At 38.5% G+C, this 17,657-nt stretch overlaps 1 protein-coding gene across 5 annotated transcripts in view; it reads right to left on the bottom strand.

Moving 5' to 3' along the window:
- Positions 1-2,119: 2,119 nt before the first annotated feature.
- PIK3CB (phosphatidylinositol-4,5-bisphosphate 3-kinase catalytic subunit beta) overlaps positions 2,120-17,657 on the bottom strand; it is a 193,001-nt gene continuing 177,463 nt past the window's right edge. For all 5 annotated transcript variants that reach the window (XM_061193631.1, XM_061193634.1, XM_061193636.1 and 2 more), the window contains 5 exons: positions 10,013-10,180; positions 8,502-8,625; positions 4,673-4,818; positions 3,422-3,554; positions 2,120-3,052 (listed from right to left, as the gene is read on the bottom strand). In XM_061193631.1, coding sequence (XP_061049614.1) covers positions 2,915-3,052; positions 3,422-3,554; positions 4,673-4,818; positions 8,502-8,625; positions 10,013-10,180 — 709 coding nt within the window. In that variant the 3' untranslated portion in view covers positions 2,120-2,914. The remainder of the gene's footprint in view (positions 3,053-3,421; positions 3,555-4,672; positions 4,819-8,501; positions 8,626-10,012; positions 10,181-17,657) is intronic.

Below are 17,657 nucleotides of genomic sequence, written 5' to 3'. Positions count from 1 at the left end.
CTATAGTCAGGGTCCCATGGCATGGTACCTCTCTGCTTTCCACGTCATGGACCAATCTTTCACCTTCTGCAGACAGGTGAATCCTGCATTACAGGCTGCCTGGCTAAGATCTGGTGCTGACAGTCAGGGATATGGGCTGCACAAGGCAGAACTGAGAATGCACTGGAAGACAGGAGACAAGCATAGAGCTCTGGAAGGGGTTTCCCTTCCCTGAGATTCCTCCCTTCAGGAGGGGGAAGCAGGGAAAGAAATGAGATTGCCTCTGAGTTGGGACTCAGCACACGTTCCAATCACAGTCTTAAACTAGCCTCCCCCACAGAAGTGAGTAGGGCAGTTATTACCAATCCCACTTTACAAATAGGAAGCTCAGACCCTGAGAAAGAAAATAAATACCTTACTCCAAGGTCAGAGAGGCAGAGCTGGATTGCAAATACTAGCTTCTGCAGCCCAGGGTCTTGAATATAGACATGAGGAGAATACTCAGGAATTACTTGTTCAACAAAGTCATCTTTTGTCTTCCCAGTCCAGGGTAGAGACAGATGCTGTCCTCAAGTATGGAAATGTATAGAGCTCCCAAAATCTTGTTTTGGGAAATAACCAAAAGACAGGGAGCCAAGGCATTGGGTAACCAGCCCCCAGGCAAGGAACTATTCCTGCAGCCCAGACCCCTAACCTGCTCTGTTGGTTAGCTATCCTCTGCCTTCCACCTCCATCTCTCTGGCTCAGGTGGAGCCCCTGAGAATCAGGGACATGCAAGTCAGCAAGTGTGTAGGGAGCACCTGGTAGGAGTGCTCAGCAGCTACTGAGGGCTATCATGCTACCTATGGGGGGTCTACAGCAGAGGTGGTTAAGAGCCATGCTGGCCTCAGGTCCAGCACTGTCTGGGCAGGTTCGTTTCCCTTTCTTACTCTTAAAGACATTCACATTCACCGATTTAGCATATATTTACCAAGGAACCTATGGGCTGAGGAGACCCCTCTGGAAACAATGGTGCCCACTTCTGCCTGGCAATGCTCACCACTCTCCAAACCCCTGACCCGTAACCTGGTACATGTAATGGTGGACTGTTATCAGACAAAGATCCCTGAACAAACCTGTCCTCCTACAGTCCTATTTCTGCAACTCTCACCAAGTCTAGAGCAGCCCTGGGAGTGGTCAGTTCAGAGGTCAATCCCCACCATCAGCTGAGTTATTTCCAAGAAACTGTGCTCTGAGCACCTGCCCAATGGAAGAGAGCTACAAAGTGGCTAGTCTGGCCTTGGGTACCGAGTAACTGAAGGGACATTCTTCCAGACCTCAGGATACCTCCCAAAGGCATGGAAACTCAGTGAAGACACCCTCTTGCCTCAGGCTCCCAACCAAAGTCCAAAAGGCCTCCCATACTGCTTGATGGGGTTGGGAAACAAGGAGAGAAGTCACGGAAGAGACCATGAGCCTTGGCTTACCCCTGAGGTTGGTTTGTCTATTGACTTGACCACTTCTTAAAGAGTCCCAGTGCCAAGGTCCTGTGCTGCCCATAAAGAAGAGGCCCACACATCCCAAGAGCAGCCAAAACCAGCTCACCCATTTATTTGACTGAGAACATTAAGGAAGACAACAAAATTAAACAATCTTTAATAAAATTCCTATAGAAAACTCAGTCGCAGGGCAAATACTCAGTTCTCTTTCCCATGTCATTGAGGATTGAGAGCTCCCAATAGTCTTTGGAGAATAAGCAGTAGTTTTGCTGGATGTTGCCAGTGCTCAGAAAGAGCCTCCATTTACACATTCAAACCAGTAGTTCCTATTGCACATATTAACATTTTCTGCCATCTAGCACCCTAAATATATGGTACCTCAACAAATAAATTAAAGAATTCCATGTGGCATGAAACATTTCAATTTGAACTAATATCCTTGAAAAATCACATTATTACAAGTTTTAATAAATACAGTAAGAACAGCTGGCATTTTACTAAAATACTGAATTTTAGGCCTGGAGTTTATTCCATAAATAGTTTCCTTTTCATTTGCTTTCTGTCTTGGATACATTTGCTCAAGTATTATGCTCTATGAAGTGAACTCTTTCACAGATACCATGTAAAAACTGTATTAATATGTGCCTCATTATAGAAGCAGCTGGAAGAACTGGATCACATAGTTAACTAAAAAGTAACTTAGGAAAAAGCTCTGCTTTTGTAAAACTTTAAAACACAGGCTGAAGAAAATCAAAATAACATAATTTTTATATAGAACTCCCACTAGAAATTTTATAAATATATATGCAGCATAAATTATATTTGCCTCACCAAGTAGATTTTCATCAAGTCTGGCTGGGATGATGCTATCACAGTAGATAAGTATCAACAATAGAATTAATGTTTCCACAGGTTTAAAAGATTTCTTTTGAAAAATAATCATAATTTCAAATTATATTATAATTTGTAGTTTACACAATTTAAAAAGGGAAGAAAGAAAGCTTTCTTTTAAGCCTCATTTGGAAAGTAAGAACAGCTACTAGTCCCCAGGTGTGGATAAGTTGGCTGAGTGATAACACTTGGTCACAATATGAAAAAGAAGTATTTACACCTTTCCAGAAAAGTACCAAATACTTAAAAAAAAACAAAAACAAAAAACAGAAAGACAAAAAACAATCTCTAGTAGCATTCCTTGGCGTGCAAAGTCAGCAGGAAATGATTATCCATAATGTTGACAGTTTGCATGATGAATCTTGGAAGCATTCAAAAGCAGAGGGTGGTCATCAGGGATTGTTCAGATTAGGTTTCTGTGGGATGCCATTGTTTTTAATTTAACTCTGGGTTCCAGGATTTCATTCCCTTTATAACATCTCTGGCAGGGTCACGTTCAATTTAGTGCAAGTGCAAAATGAAAACTAAACGAAACCAACAAATACATTAGGAGCAAAGGCTGATTGTTAAGATCTGTAGTCTTTCCGAACTGTGTGGGCCATCCAGTTCACTTTAGTAGTCCAGCTTTCCCTGAGTGCCTCATCAAATTTTTGCTTAAATTGCTTGAGTGCTTCTTCTTCACTCTTCCCTAAGGCAAGAGAGTCCTGAAAATGAAGGAAAAAAGTCTGATTTTATATATTCTCTGTAGTGAGGTGCAAATCTCAAAGTCTGCAGGAGGCTGACTTGGCCACACAGCATACCCCATGTCCTTATTCAAATACCATTTATGGGAGAGAGCATGAACACCAAGGTATGGTGATAATATGACCTCTGCCAGAGGGTTTTTGAAGATGAAATGAATTTATGATTACTGCAAGACAACTACTTAGCTGCTTGTCACTACCACTCCTGGGTAAAACTGTCTCACAGGAAATGACTTTGTTCCATTCCCTTTGAACATCTGAATGAAATAGGTAGGTACGGCTGAGCTCTATGCTCACAAAGTCCAATTTACAAAGAAAAGAGGTTTATACCTTAAGATACTGTATATCCTTGACTGATGTGAGCTCAGGAAGCCCTGCAGTCAACATCAGTGCAAAGAGAGTGATGAAGAGATTCCCATGCCGTCGTAAAATCAGATATGCATCCTCACAACACTGGCGGAACCTTTAGTTGATGCAGCAAATCACAAGAGTATGATGTTAGAACGGAAATAGCAAATTTCATAAAGGAAAATGACAGATATAGCTAGACTTTCCATAAGAGCTGGAAAATTTCTACTGAACTAAAAGTTCATTCCTGAGCTTTACTCTTTTGAAAATTGTCCCAGGACTAAAATTTACATAAAATAAATCAAGCTCTCTAAAACCACACATATCTTTTTCAAAAACAAAATTAAATAGAAATTATATGATAAAAGGCAATTTAACACTTAATCTAGGCTTTTTAATTCTATGTGTCACAAAAATTAATTATAAAAATGTGGTGATTATAATCCATAAGGATTTCTAACCATACTTCTAGATTCTAGATTTGTGGTCTGACTCCAGAGACTTAATTTCTTTAATGTCCCCCAAATCAGTGTCAATGAATTTGCATTGTACCTTCCTGTCATCTTGCCTTCCCTCTCTCTCCTCTTCAAGCTGGTCATTCAAGATGACCACCCAATCCTATCTCCCTAATTTTGCCAAAGAGGAAAATGGATCCAGAGTTATATTCTGCAGAAACCCATGTGGAACTGGAAATGATAATAGCAATCATTTGGTAAGCATATGGATGAGCTGATCACATCATGTAACATATCTCTCATTATCAAAATATCCCTGAAATATAATTATTTTTGTCCCCATTTAAAATGAAGAAGTAAAGACGACATGACAAGTAGTGTGCTTGGAAACCTACAAATAGCAAGGAATAGATCAGAGATTACAAAGTCTTTCCCTGAACCCTGACTCTCTTACTGCACTTCATATAGAATGACAGCAAAATGCCAGTCCCTCTCAGCGTCTCACTATCAAATGTCTTAACAGTTTCAGAGAATTTTCTAATACAGGTAAAAGGTGGTATACTATTGGAATAAAACAATAATTTATTTCAAATTTCTAGCATTTTTTTTCTCTTCTTTGAACCAGAACAGGATCTTACAGGCAAGTTCCCCCAAAGCCTCCTGTTAGCAGATTGACTATCTCCCCAATTTAATATATACCTCTCAGCTAAATGCTAGTCTAGCTGGTCAGTTGAGAAAACATTAGATGCATTTACGCTGACACGAGGACAATACTCACCGGCCAAACTTTTCCGTGTTTCCTGTTTTTCCTTGTTGAATTACATGAATGAAATCATAGGTAAGAATAAAAGGCACTCTCTCCCTTTTAATGCCAAATTTAGACTTGAAATTTCCAAGAATATGTCCAAAGTCAATGTGGAATAGCTGGAAAAGAAATGGGATTTAATTTCCCCTTTTTTTCTGGTGGGTTCCAAATAAAAACGCAAGGCCTCAGCAGTCCTAGACCCCCACGCACTACATCAAATGGAGTAGTAGTAGAGACACTACACAGCCTCCTGGATCATTTGGGAAAAGAGTGCTCTGACATTCGAAGGTCTTTTATATTCAATAATAACCCTGATATTAAACTGCATATACCCAGTGGGAAAGATGAATCTTTAAAAAGAAAAATACATCCAAATAATAAACATGTTTGATTTTAAAAAATCAAATAGCTTTACACACAAACAAAACAAAAAGAGAGTACATCCTTGCCCCACCAGTTCCCTCACCACCTTAAGCACTACTACTTAGAGGTAACTTCTCCCCACCCTTCCACGTGTTTTTCCTGATATATGTTTCCATTTTTCTAAATAGTATGTTTATAATTATTTTTTACTTCCTAATTTTGGATTATTATGGAACGTAAAGATTTAGTACTCCTGTGCTGATGTCATGCCTCATAATGCAACACATTATATCATAATTTCTGGTTAAATCAATATCTAGTGTTTATATTGTTCAAACTACATAAGCCATGTGGTAATAGTATACTATGATTACACTTCCTTTTTTTGCTCATCTTTTTTCTTGACAAAGCTATTTTTTGTCTTAGTGTTCTATGATCTGGTCATTAATTCTTCACAAAATCTTAAAAATCTAAAACTCATTTCACAACGGTTTTCCACATGGTCAGGTAATCTGTTAGCTCTTGTCTGGGCTGGCTGTTCTCTAAACCTGCCAAAGAACCACCACCCCGTGCTCAACCTTCACTCTCCTCCCATTTGCAGTCCCTATTTCCTGGGTTCCACATCATTTTCTCTTTTGGTGTAGACCAGGCTTTCTCACTTTTGGCATTACTGACATTTAGGCCCTATAATACTTTGTCGTGAGGTTCTATCTTACATACACTATAAGATGTTTGGCAGCACCCCTAGCCTCTACCCACAGATGCCTGTAGAATACCCCTTCCCCCATCCTGACAACCAGAACTGTCTTCAGGCATTGACAAATGTCCCCCAAGGGCAAAAGCACCCCAGTTGAGACCCTTATTTTTCATGGATGCCCTTATTCTGGCATCCTCCTGAAAAAAGATGCAGAAGAGATACAGCTTTTGAAACCTTATGTTTGAAAATGTCTTTGTTCTACATTCATACTGAAAGTTTGGTATAGAATTCTAGGTTAGAAATCATTTTCACTCAAAATCATAAAGGCTAATTCCCACTGTCTTAATAGTTTCCAACGCTGCTATTTAGAAGTCAAGTCTTTCTGACTCCTGAACCCTGGTAAGTGGCTTGCTGTATCTCTTGGAAGGTTTTAAGACCATCACTTTATGCCTGATGCACTGAAATGTCACGGTGAATGGCCTTAGTAAGGGTTTTTTCATCTACTGTAAGGGAACTTTCGTGCCCTTTTGACTGGATAGTCACAAACATCAGCTTTGGGAAATGTTTTTGTATTATTTTTGGGTAAGTTCCTTCCCTTCCTCTCGTGCGCTACTTCTTTCTGTAACTTTTATTAGGCTAGATGGTGAACCTCCCTGGACTGATCCTCTATCATTTCTGGATCTTCTTTCTGCTACTTATCAGATATCTTGGTCCTTTTGGAGATATTAAAGGGCAATATATAGCCTGGTGCCTAAAAAACAGAATCTGGGCCAAACTGCCAGGATTTAAATCCTGGTATGTCCACTCTCTGTTGTGTCAATCTTCTCACCTTTAAATGGGGATAACACTACCACTTACTCTGTACGGTTATCATAAGGATTGAAGGAGTTAACGTATATAAAGAACTTAAAGAACAGTGCTTTCCACAAGTTAAAGAGTTCAAGAAATGTTAGTTGATCTTTAGTTTATACTTCTTCTATTTTAATTTTATTTGTTCCTCTTTTTAATTTCTAAGAATTCTATTTTCTAATTTTTAAAAATAGAATCTTACTATTTCATAGATGCAATATCTTTTCTGTTTTTACTTCTTAAATCATCCTCTGTTTACTGCAGGTACTGTTTTCCCAGAGTTCTTCTTTCCCCCTCCCCCCATTTTGCTTGATTTGGTCTCTTTCATGGTGGAGGCTTTCCACAAATGTCTGATAATCTTTGGCTGACCATTCATATTTAACAATGAGTCACTAAAAAGATGAATGAAAAATCTATGGACATTGTAGGATTGTTGATCAGTGGGCTTCCTTGCAGAGTATCTGGGGAGAGACCTCAAAAGTCAGCATCTGTAAGCCTTTTCACTGGAACTGATCAGTTTCTCTTGAGAAGAACTATCTAGTCTATTGCGAGAGTGGGAATATACACCTGGTTGCTACTGTTCTTGGAGCAAAGCAAGCAGAAATGGCTGGGAATCATACCATTTATCATGCCAACTTTCACTCCATCCCTATTTTTAATATGGCACCTTACCCTTAGCTTCCATAGAACCTGCTTGTCCGTGAGTCAGAAGAATTGGTTTCTTCAGAGAATAAATCCTCTAGCCCTTCTTGGAGTTGGGAAGGAGATATAAGCACCTAATTGCTCCATATATAAACTGCCAATCAATCCTGTTTTCAGCCTCTCCCCCTTTCCCCACCTTCAGCAGCACCTAGTGCCCCTGATTCCAGAGCTTTCCTCAGACTGACACACCCTTCCACAAGTAGCCATTTTCTCAGCTACGCCGAGTCACTGCTATTTTTCCATTTTGCTTTTGCTCATCCCCAAATCTGTTGATGTCTTTCACCCACTGTTGGCCTCTTTTCCTATTACCTTTGACTTCTTGGATTTACGTATTTCTTATTCCTCAATATATTAGAAGGGCATCAAGAAAGAATGGAGAAAAACCTGTGTTTCAACCTGATTAACCAGAAGTCGGAGGGAATCCTTTTAAGTGTGAACACAAGGTTCAACTCTCAAAAGCTCAAGCCAGAACTACCCAGATCTCCAAGGAGGTGTAAAACTCTGGGTCCCACCTAGAGCCAGAGTTCACAGAGTGACTCAGAGTCTTTACTCTGGAATGCCTCTAGTGTCAGGGAATTCTAAGGGTGGCTAAACTGAAAAAGTCTCAAATTATTTCATCTGTCTTTGCTTAATATTAAAGAATTTACAAACAAAAGTCACTCTGAAGAATGAGAAAATTTTCACTTCAAAACTAAGAGCTTCTTTATATTAAATAACCTGGTCTAGTTCCCTAGCTACCCCAAAATGATATTAGTCATACTCCGTATCGCCTTACTCCCACAGATGATTATATTTGATATTCTAAAAGAAAAAATGCCTCAAGTGGGGTTTGTCTCAACTTTTTCTTTTTTTAACACTTATCTTCTTTAAAGTTAATACGTCCTGCACATTATCTGCTCCTTCTACTCTTAGGTACATATGTATCCCAAATACAATTTCTTATATTGAAGGAATAGGTCACTTGTAAATAACCTAAATAATTTTTTAAACATTTAAATAAATGCTTATCACCTAACTTCAAGCAAACAAACCAATATATGAAGCAGATGGCATATGAAACAAGGGGTGGGAAATAAAAGGAAAGACAAAGGCATGACTGAGACTCATAAAGAATCTGAGTTTCACAAGAGATTGTGCTGCACGTAAGTAACAGCATCACTGAGGCCCTTGGCACTCTGGGAAGTTGCTTACCTGGCCAGTTTTTTTGACCATGATGTTATCACTATGTCTGTCACCAATCCCAAGGACATAAGAAGCTACACAGTAGCCGGCACACGACAGGGTAAACTCCTCAATGGCTCGGTCCAGGTCATCCCTGAATAAGAGAAAAAAATAGGAGCAAGGAAGGTTTTCAGCCTCCAAATGTGTGGGACGGAGCCAATCCACACTTCTGTTTCCTTTTTAATGTGAGAACAACTGCAACACAGAGCTGCCAAAACCATATAAGGAGAAGATGCTGGATCAGCCAAGAGTGAGGATGATGATCAGAGGAGCAGGGCAGGGAGGAGTCAGCAGGCTTGCTCAAAGACATCAGATAACTGGACATCAACTATTCAAACTGCTGTGTCCTGGGGCTCACATTTCCGTGGGGGACGGGGGTAGGTTCATATGCACAGTAATGAGAGGAGACCATCAGCTTGGCTGAATGATGCTGGGCTTTGGAACATTTTTGTAGTTTTGACTGAAGACTAGAATTCCATATTTTAAGAGTTAAGTATTGCAGTTCCAACCATTAAAGTCACTGACTTAAATCAGAAGTAACTAATATAGACCCTTTAGGGACAAGGCCCTAAAATCAAAATTTGAAAACTAATTCTCACATACAAGTTCTTGGATTTTTTTTTATTATTATTTATTCATTTATTTATTTATTTTTGGCTGCATTGGGTCTTCACTGCTGCATGCAGGCTCTCTCTAGTTGCGGCGAGCGGGGGCTACTCTTCGTTGCGGTGCACGGGCTTCTCATTGCGGTGGCTTCTCTAATTGTGGAGCACGGGCTCTAGGAGCGTGGGCTTCAGTAGTTGCAGCACGTGAGCTCAGTAGTTGTGGCACACGGGCTTAGTTGCTCCACAGCATGTGGGATCTTCCTAGACCAGGGCTCGAACCCAAGTCCCCTGAATTGGCAGGCGGATTCTTAACCACTGCGCCACCAGGGAAGTCCAAGTTCTTGGATTTTGCCAATGATAACATTTAAGTCTGACTTCAAAATCTTCAGGCAAAAATACTTGCAGTGTTTTCCCCTCACTGTGAAATTCCTCAATTTCCTATGTATTAGGGCTTTTCCAACACAATAATTGTAAATAACACAATTACTAGCACTGTATTTTTTAGTTTGGAGAGATCAGTCTACAAACTCATTTACTTCTATTTTAAAAACCTATTGAAAATTTACTTAGGTTCATACATTCACATAATTACAGAAGTCCATGCACTTAAAAAGTTATATGTTATTTGTTAAACACTTAAATTCTTAGATTTTTAAACTACTGCCCAGCTCTGAAATTTGATCTAGATGAAGCAGAATTCAATGCTAATCTTCTGTAAGATTTTAGGAAGGCCTATTTGTCATTTTGATCTAACCTGAAATGAAGCAATAAATAACACTAATATTTCCTCTAGGACACTGATGATTCTAACTGCGAGAACAGTTATTTGTTTGGCGGTTTGTTCAGAAGAATGATAATCAAACAAAATACACTAACCCAGAATTGTATTCTTTAAGCCAGTTCAGAAGGGCATCTTTGTTGAAGGCTGCTGCTGCAGCCACATTGCTACTGTTCAGCTGAATGTCAGCAATTGTTTCAGAGGTGCTCACAACTTCAATGAGGCCAGAGTGGTCTCCTGTTGCTAAACAGCCATAAGGCAGCATCCTGAAAAGAAAAAAAAGGGGCATAAAGAGTCACATGTGTATGTTATCCATAAAATGAAACACTGACAGAGTATGTTTTTTCTTTGATTTTTTAAAAAGTTTTATTACTATTGATACCCTTGCCATTACTGTTTCAGTCATATAGAAAAATATTAGTTCCACTTTCTATTAGAGTGTAAATATCTTGGTGAAGAGATGGAGTAATTTACTAAACTCCAGTGTGCCAGCTAAATGTATAATTTGTTATCTAATTATTCTGGTGAAATATTCTATTTGTTTGTGTAGGTGGACACAAGCACATCAGATAAAGGAAAAGTCTTTCATTTTTACCCTAAATTTTGGGGAAGGGAACCACCCTTTATGGAGCATCTAGTAGGTGCCACACAGCAGGCTAAGCACTCTACACATTACCTTGGTTAACAACAACTCCATCCTTCCAGTTGTTCAAGCCCAAGACCTTAACGTAATCTTTCACTTTTCCTCTCATGCCTAATATTTACGTACCTTGAAAATGCACAGAGTCTAAGTAGTTCTCTGTCTCCACCTTTCATTAAGCTACCACCCTAGTCCAGGTCACCATCAACCCCTATTCAAAATTCAAGTTTCCTAATTAGTCTACCTGCTTCCACAGCATAGTCTGTTCTAAATGCAACAGCAACATAATCCATTTAAAATATACTCATATTATGTCATTCCCCTGATTGAAATTTCAGCCATGACTTCCCACCTAAGTGAAAGCCAACCCGCTTGTTGTAGCTCACAAGGCCTTCAATCTCGTCCCCCTTCACCTCTCTTAGTATTTTCCCCTTGCTCACTTGTTCTTACTATACTGGCTCCATTGCTATTCCCCAAACATATCAGGTACAATATTCCCTCATTCCTTTATCTGTGTTATTTTCTCTGCTTGGAATATTCTTCCCCAAGACATCTACATGGTTTACTCCCTTACCACTTTGAAATCTTTGCTGAAATGTCACCGTCTCAGTAAGGGATTCCTGAATCATCCTATTTAAAATAGCAACACAGTGACATACTACCTGCCATCTCTTCCCTGCTTTATTTTCCTCTATAGCCCTCAACACTATCCAACATCCTGTACATTTTATTTATGTGTTTGTTTATTGTCTGTCTCTACCATTAGGATGTAAATTCCATCAGCCAGGAATACTTTGTTCATTGTGTATCCTCAGTACCTGAGAATGTGTTTGGGCACAAAGCAGGCACTCAATAAGTATTTCTGAATGAATTAAACAAATAATAACAAAATCCCTATAAATAGGTAAATTCCCAATTTTACAAACGAGACATAAAATTAATTTGCAAAAAAGTCATAAATTTAACCAAGTGGAAGATCTAAGACTTAAAACTAGGTCTGAGTGGCTCTAAAACTATCTTTTTAACCTAACACAGTCTACAGAGTCACTGTGTAAGAGGTCTCTCAGGCTGCTTCTTGTGCCAAATAATTTTTGCTAAATCTCTAGGTAGGATTTTGCTTTGCTTTGCATTTATATGATCCCTAGTGAAAATAAGCATTTTCTCAGGTCTCTTTTAGCCATTTTATGTAGAATTTCTTTTGTGAATTAGCTAATCACATACTTGGTCTATTTATTAGAGTTTTAAACATTTTCCTTAGAGATTTATATGAGTTCTTCATATATTAATATTATCCTTTTCTCATTTTGGTTGTCAACATTTTCTTCAGTTTTCTAAAAATGGTATTATCACTAGAGCAAATACAAAATGGAATAAGATACCTTGCAAAGTTCAAATAAAAGTCAGGTGACTACAGAAAATGCAATGGATGGAATTCACGGGTTCTATACATATATGAGTGCAGCTATGTGCCAAGCATTGTGTTAGCTGCTGGTGACACAGAAATGAGCCAAAAATGCAGTCCCTGCTCTCACAGATCAGACAAACCACAAATGCACAATGTGCATGTGATCAATGGATAAATGAGAAGTGCCAGTAGAACGTGTCAATAGTCAAGAAAGATCTCTGTGAGGAGGAAGGACATGAGGGACAGAGGAAAGTACAGGGGGAGCACAAAAGCCAGGTGAGGAGAAGAAAGAGTCAGTGTTGGAAAGACCATGAGGACCTCTATCTGCCACATAAGGACTTTACCAAAGAGAAAAAATGTGTGTGTGTGCGTGTGTGTTGGGGGAATGAATGAGTGTGGTAGTGTGTGTAATAATCAGATAAAAGAGGAGAGTTTCATTTAATAGTTCCTAAATTTCCTTCCAACCAACGATTCAATTTTATGTCTCTTTAAGCACTTCCCTAGTTCTAGCAAAATACGGTTGGAAGCAAAATTGTGAAACTTCATGCTGACAGCCTGATATACCAATAGCCTGCTTTACATCTGCATTATTAATTTATTTCTCTTTTTTAAAGTTTACGCTTCACTAGAAAAGGTAGCTATGGAGCATGAACGTTTTTACCAATACCCCTATTCTTATCATGACACAACACATGTGAAGTTAAACACTGTCTGGTTAAAGTGCACTTTGGCTCACTTTCCTACATCTCCTCCTACCCCACTTGCAGCCAAACTGGGCAAAAGTCCAACAATTTCCTCTTCAAAAGCAGACAATGATGAAAGCATTTAGTGTCTTGAGGATGGAATGCTCACAATGGGAAGGAAAAAACATCCTTATCATAGAGACAGTTTGACAGAAGTCAAGCTGGGGACAAACTCTTGGAGCCCTGACCACCTTACGGGGGCACCCTTTGCACTCAACTTCTTATAAAGGCCATGACAACGCTTAGTAATGTTTATCTTCCTTTCTCAGACTCTCTGACCCAAGGAGCAATTTGTTATCTTTCCATTAAAGCAAGAATTGTAAAATGAGATAAATTCTACAGCAGTGGGGATGGCAGCCCCATCACCCTACTCTGAATGAGTATGTAGAAAGTTTTCTCTGGCCTTGACTCCAAGTCTCAGTGGTACCTTAGCCCATTGCTTCAAAAGGAGGCAAGTATAATTCTTTTACCTAAGGCTTGCATTGCTTCCATCTTCTTCCTTCATCCTTCTAACTACTGAAACCAGTGTCATTAGAACTGCTGTGTAGCTCTCTTAAAAGGGAAGTAAACCCCATTAGTGCAACTCAAATATAAAGTCACAGTGAAGACAACTCTCCAAAATTCAATGTCATCTGTATTGGGGGGGGGGGGGGGGGCGGGGCATGAGACGTGACTGTCAAATCTACCAAAAAGCCAGGTGGATTTATATGCAACCTATCAGAGTTGACAGAAAAGTCTAATTACCTATTTGTTGACCAAAGGTCAGGGTGTTCTAACATACTGATGGCTTACAAATGTTCTAATTTGGCATGGAAGATACCAAAAGAATATTTTGAGACATCAGAGAAAAATGAAAATGAGAAATATGCACTTTCATTCATGCTAACATGGCACTTTTGCAGGTGCTAAAATATTCTGATCAAAATAGTTATGTGTAGAAGGTATTTGAAGATTTGACATTGAACTTAAAAGAGTGTGTGCTACATGAACAGGTTTAACCTGAACAGCTGGCCAAAAGAAAAACACGTACAACAGGAACACTGGGGCATGTATATTTATAGAAACAGTAAAAAATGTTTGGTGGGAAAAAAAAAGCTATTGGTTTGAAAATGAACTCAAAAGAATTGAAGTCCTGCACATTTTTTTAAACATGGGGTCAGAGTACAAAAAGTCAGCAAAGATCTCACTGAACAGACAAGTTCCTTTTTCTTGTTAGACACACATTGCTTCCCCTCAGACAGATACCAGGTTTATTTCTAGCACTCCCACATGTGGCTGCCTCCCTTTGCCTGAGGTCACAATGAACTTTATTTGATGCTAAATGTGCTTTACAGTTAAATAGAATGGGTAAAACAAAAAACGAAGAGAAAAGAACTTAGTTGAGGCTTTCAATTAGTCTGAGTGAACTGAGGACAGTCTTTAGCTCAGCCTTTCGTAATTAACAAGACTCATCATATGGCCAGAATCTGCTCTTAGCAAAGGAGACCACTATGTAGCTTATGTGCTGACCTTGGAAAGAACCAACAAGTTACAAGCCTATGCTTGAAAAGTTTTCCCCATTTTTTATGGACAAATCGAGTAAAATCATTTTTCATTGGGGTTTACTTTATAAGAAGGGTCAATAAACTTTTACTGGACTGAACCAGATAGTAAATATTTTAGGTGCTGTAGACTATAAGGTAACTAACTCAATTTTGCAGTTATAGCATAAAAGCAGCCATAGACAATATGTAAACAAACGGGTTGTGGCTGTGTGCCACTAAAACCAAAAGAAAAAAGAAAAAAGGTAAGCCAGACCCCTCTGGGTTTGTGTTCCCCAGGGAGAGTTTCTTACAATCACCCATTCTCCTCTTATCTACATAGTGTTTCTTATGAGTAAGTGACTGACCAAAAATTTTGCTACCTATTCAAAACTACCTATTCTATTTTTACACAGCTGTATTAGAAATTACTGCTAACTTAAAAGCAAAACTCTGTCATTTATGGTACTCAAAGGTCCTTTATATATGAACTATAATCTCACTTCTGTATTCCAATACTTCTGTATTCGGCATTCCTACAAGTCCCATTCAAGGAACAAAACCCACAGCAAATTGTTCTTTCTACCTCAATAGCACTAGAAAAGTTTATGCTGGAAAAAAATCTAAAGACTAAAAACCTCTTAAAAAAAAAATCAATGGACAATTACATATTTGGGGCACCAGAATACTTTGATAAACAAATAGTTACTAGATAGGTCTTACCACAATTTTTCTCACTTACACTACCAAAATAACAAAACAACTGAAATCAAGTTTAGTGTCTGACAGACCCCAATTTGAATCTAGCTCCACCACTTATTATTTTTGTAACCTTTGACAAACTGTTTAAAGTCCCTTAAGTTTAAATTTCTCATCTAGTAAAAAGGAATAACACAACTTCATAAAGTTGTAAATTACATGTCATTACACATGTGAAGAACCTAATACAAAACCTGGTTCAGTCAATAAATATCAACTGTTTTAAGTTTTTAATAAATTAAACTTAAAATGAAATCAAGAAATACTTATAATCTTGCAAGGATAAAGTCAATCACAAGTGTAACTGTTTCTAGCAACCTTGTAGACAAAGTTGCTGTAGATACTAAAACACATTAAAAAATAACAGATAAAGTAAAAAAGTTTTTTAAAAGTTATGATTAATAAAGAAAAAAAGGAGACTTCTGTATCTCAGAAATATAGATTATTCATAGTAGTGGCTCAGGAAGTTACTGACTTGGTTAACATTTTAATGCCCATGAGAAAAGAGACATGGTCTTGAGTCCAAGAGAGGCAGGATCTGGACTTGGCAGGAGCTGGGGCTCTAAAAGGGCTGTCAAATGTATGAAGGGAACTAGAAAATGTCTGCTCATTGATGAGACGATATACCATGAAAGTCTGCCATCTAACCTGGGCCCTGGGGTGGGCAATAAAAATGGGGGGGGGGGGTGTTCATGAAAGTGCAAAAAAAACCCAAGCCTTCCCATATTCTTATGAGATTCAAATATAATATAAATACTTATGAAGTATGAGAGCCTGAAGGCAAAGAATTAACATAAAAACTGATTGATCATGCATAAAGAGCTTGGGCAAAAGCACAAACTAGACCAAAATTCATTTTGGGGGGCAAATTTTCACACCCTAGGGAGGAAAGGACCCTTACAGAAAACACAAAACTCACCAATAATGAATTCAAAACCAAATATTATTAACTACACAAGGAAATGAATAAGATTAAGCAGATAAATGAAAAGGTGACACCCTAAGAGATAAAACAGAACAACAATATGAAAGAGATGCTAAAATGATGAAAGACATGAAGAGGAATAGAAAGCATAAGGAGAGTATAGTATTAAAAAAAGAACAGGTATACAAAACAAAATCAATACAACTCCTAAATAAAAAGTCATTGAAATAAACATACTACACTGATACACAAGAGATTAGACAATACTGAAGAGATAATTAGTGAAATGGAAGACAGAATAAAAGAAACTACAAAAAAATGTTGCATAAAGAAGGAGAGAAATAGGAAAGAGGTTAAGAGAAATGCAAGACAGAACAAGAAAAACCAATATACATCTATTAAAGTTGCAGGAGAAGACTGTGAGAGTGAGAGAACTGCAATGTTGAAGAATATGGATACATTCTGTAGAAACTAAAAGAGGTGACTTTCTTTGAGTGAAAAGATACAATGAGAATGGGGAAGTAAAAATAAATAAAAAGAAATCCATACACAGACAAATTACAATAAAACTGCAGAAATGAAAGGCAAAGAGAAATTTTTTTCTGCAATGTCAGTTTAAACTGACAGCAGACTTTTAAAAATAATAACAGAGGTCAGAATACCATGGAATAACATCTTCAAGGTTTCTATGGAAAGCAGCTGTATAACCAGGTAATGTCAGCAAAAACAGGGAGTTAAAGGACATTTGGAAATCCACTCTTCCATAAAAACAAGAACACTGGCAAAAAATTGTCAAGAATCAACTATTTCAGTAATATGGAAATACAAAAATGGGTTGCAACAATCTGGGGAGTGTTTCTTGAAGAAAATGGCTGAATCTCAGTTGAGTTTTACCATTACTTATTCTAATCTTACCTACTTCCCAGTTCTGCAGTAGACTTGGCAACAAATGGCGCATAATCATTGTGACTACAGCAATCTGGTAGCCACTAGAGGGGGCAAAAATGGGGTTGGAGCTCCTTCAAAGCCTCATTTCTATGTAACTGTCATTCTTTGAACTCTCTAGTAGTTTCCAGGAAGATCCCACTCACACTGTTTCTTTGACCTGACTCAGACCTTGCCTACTGTGAACTGCCTTTTAGCTGGTGGTGTTTCTCAAAAATAATCTGAATCAATTGTTTAACACTGCAGCTGTCTTAGGGGTAAAAGTAGTTGGGGCAAACAATAAGCTAACTAAAAAACTTAAAGAATAAACTGTGGAATGAGATGTTCACAGGAGACAGTGAAAGACTACAACATGCCCATAGGAATCTAGAAGCCATGTGCATGGCAATGGTTGTATGCGTTCCTGGGGCTGTGCAAATGGACAGGAAAGAAGCTAGAAGGCCCTAGCTCTCACCTCTTACTAACTCTGAGGCTTACACAAGTTAAGGCTAAGGCACAGCTCTGAACTACCTGGCTGACTCCTGACGGAATGCCCCAACATGCACACAGAACCCCTCAGTAAAGACTGAAAGACTTAAGAATTCCAGGCATTTAAGGAAATCTGTGGTCAATCAGCTGACCAATAAACTAACCAGGCAGAGAAATCAGTGACCACACATGACAAAGAACAAAAACCTTACATAATTAGCTGAGAAGTCACAAAACAAACAACAAACAGCAACAACAAAAAATCCTGAACAAGGGAGAGAATCTGATTTGCAGGGTTGTGAAATTTAAAACCCCTATTTTAAGTATGTTCAAAGAAG

Source organism: Eubalaena glacialis, chromosome 6 (genome assembly GCF_028564815.1).
Source record: "Eubalaena glacialis isolate mEubGla1 chromosome 6, mEubGla1.1.hap2.+ XY, whole genome shotgun sequence".
Lineage (NCBI taxonomy): Eukaryota > Metazoa > Chordata > Mammalia > Artiodactyla > Balaenidae > Eubalaena > Eubalaena glacialis.
This window is presented reverse-complemented; position numbering and strand designations above follow the sequence as displayed.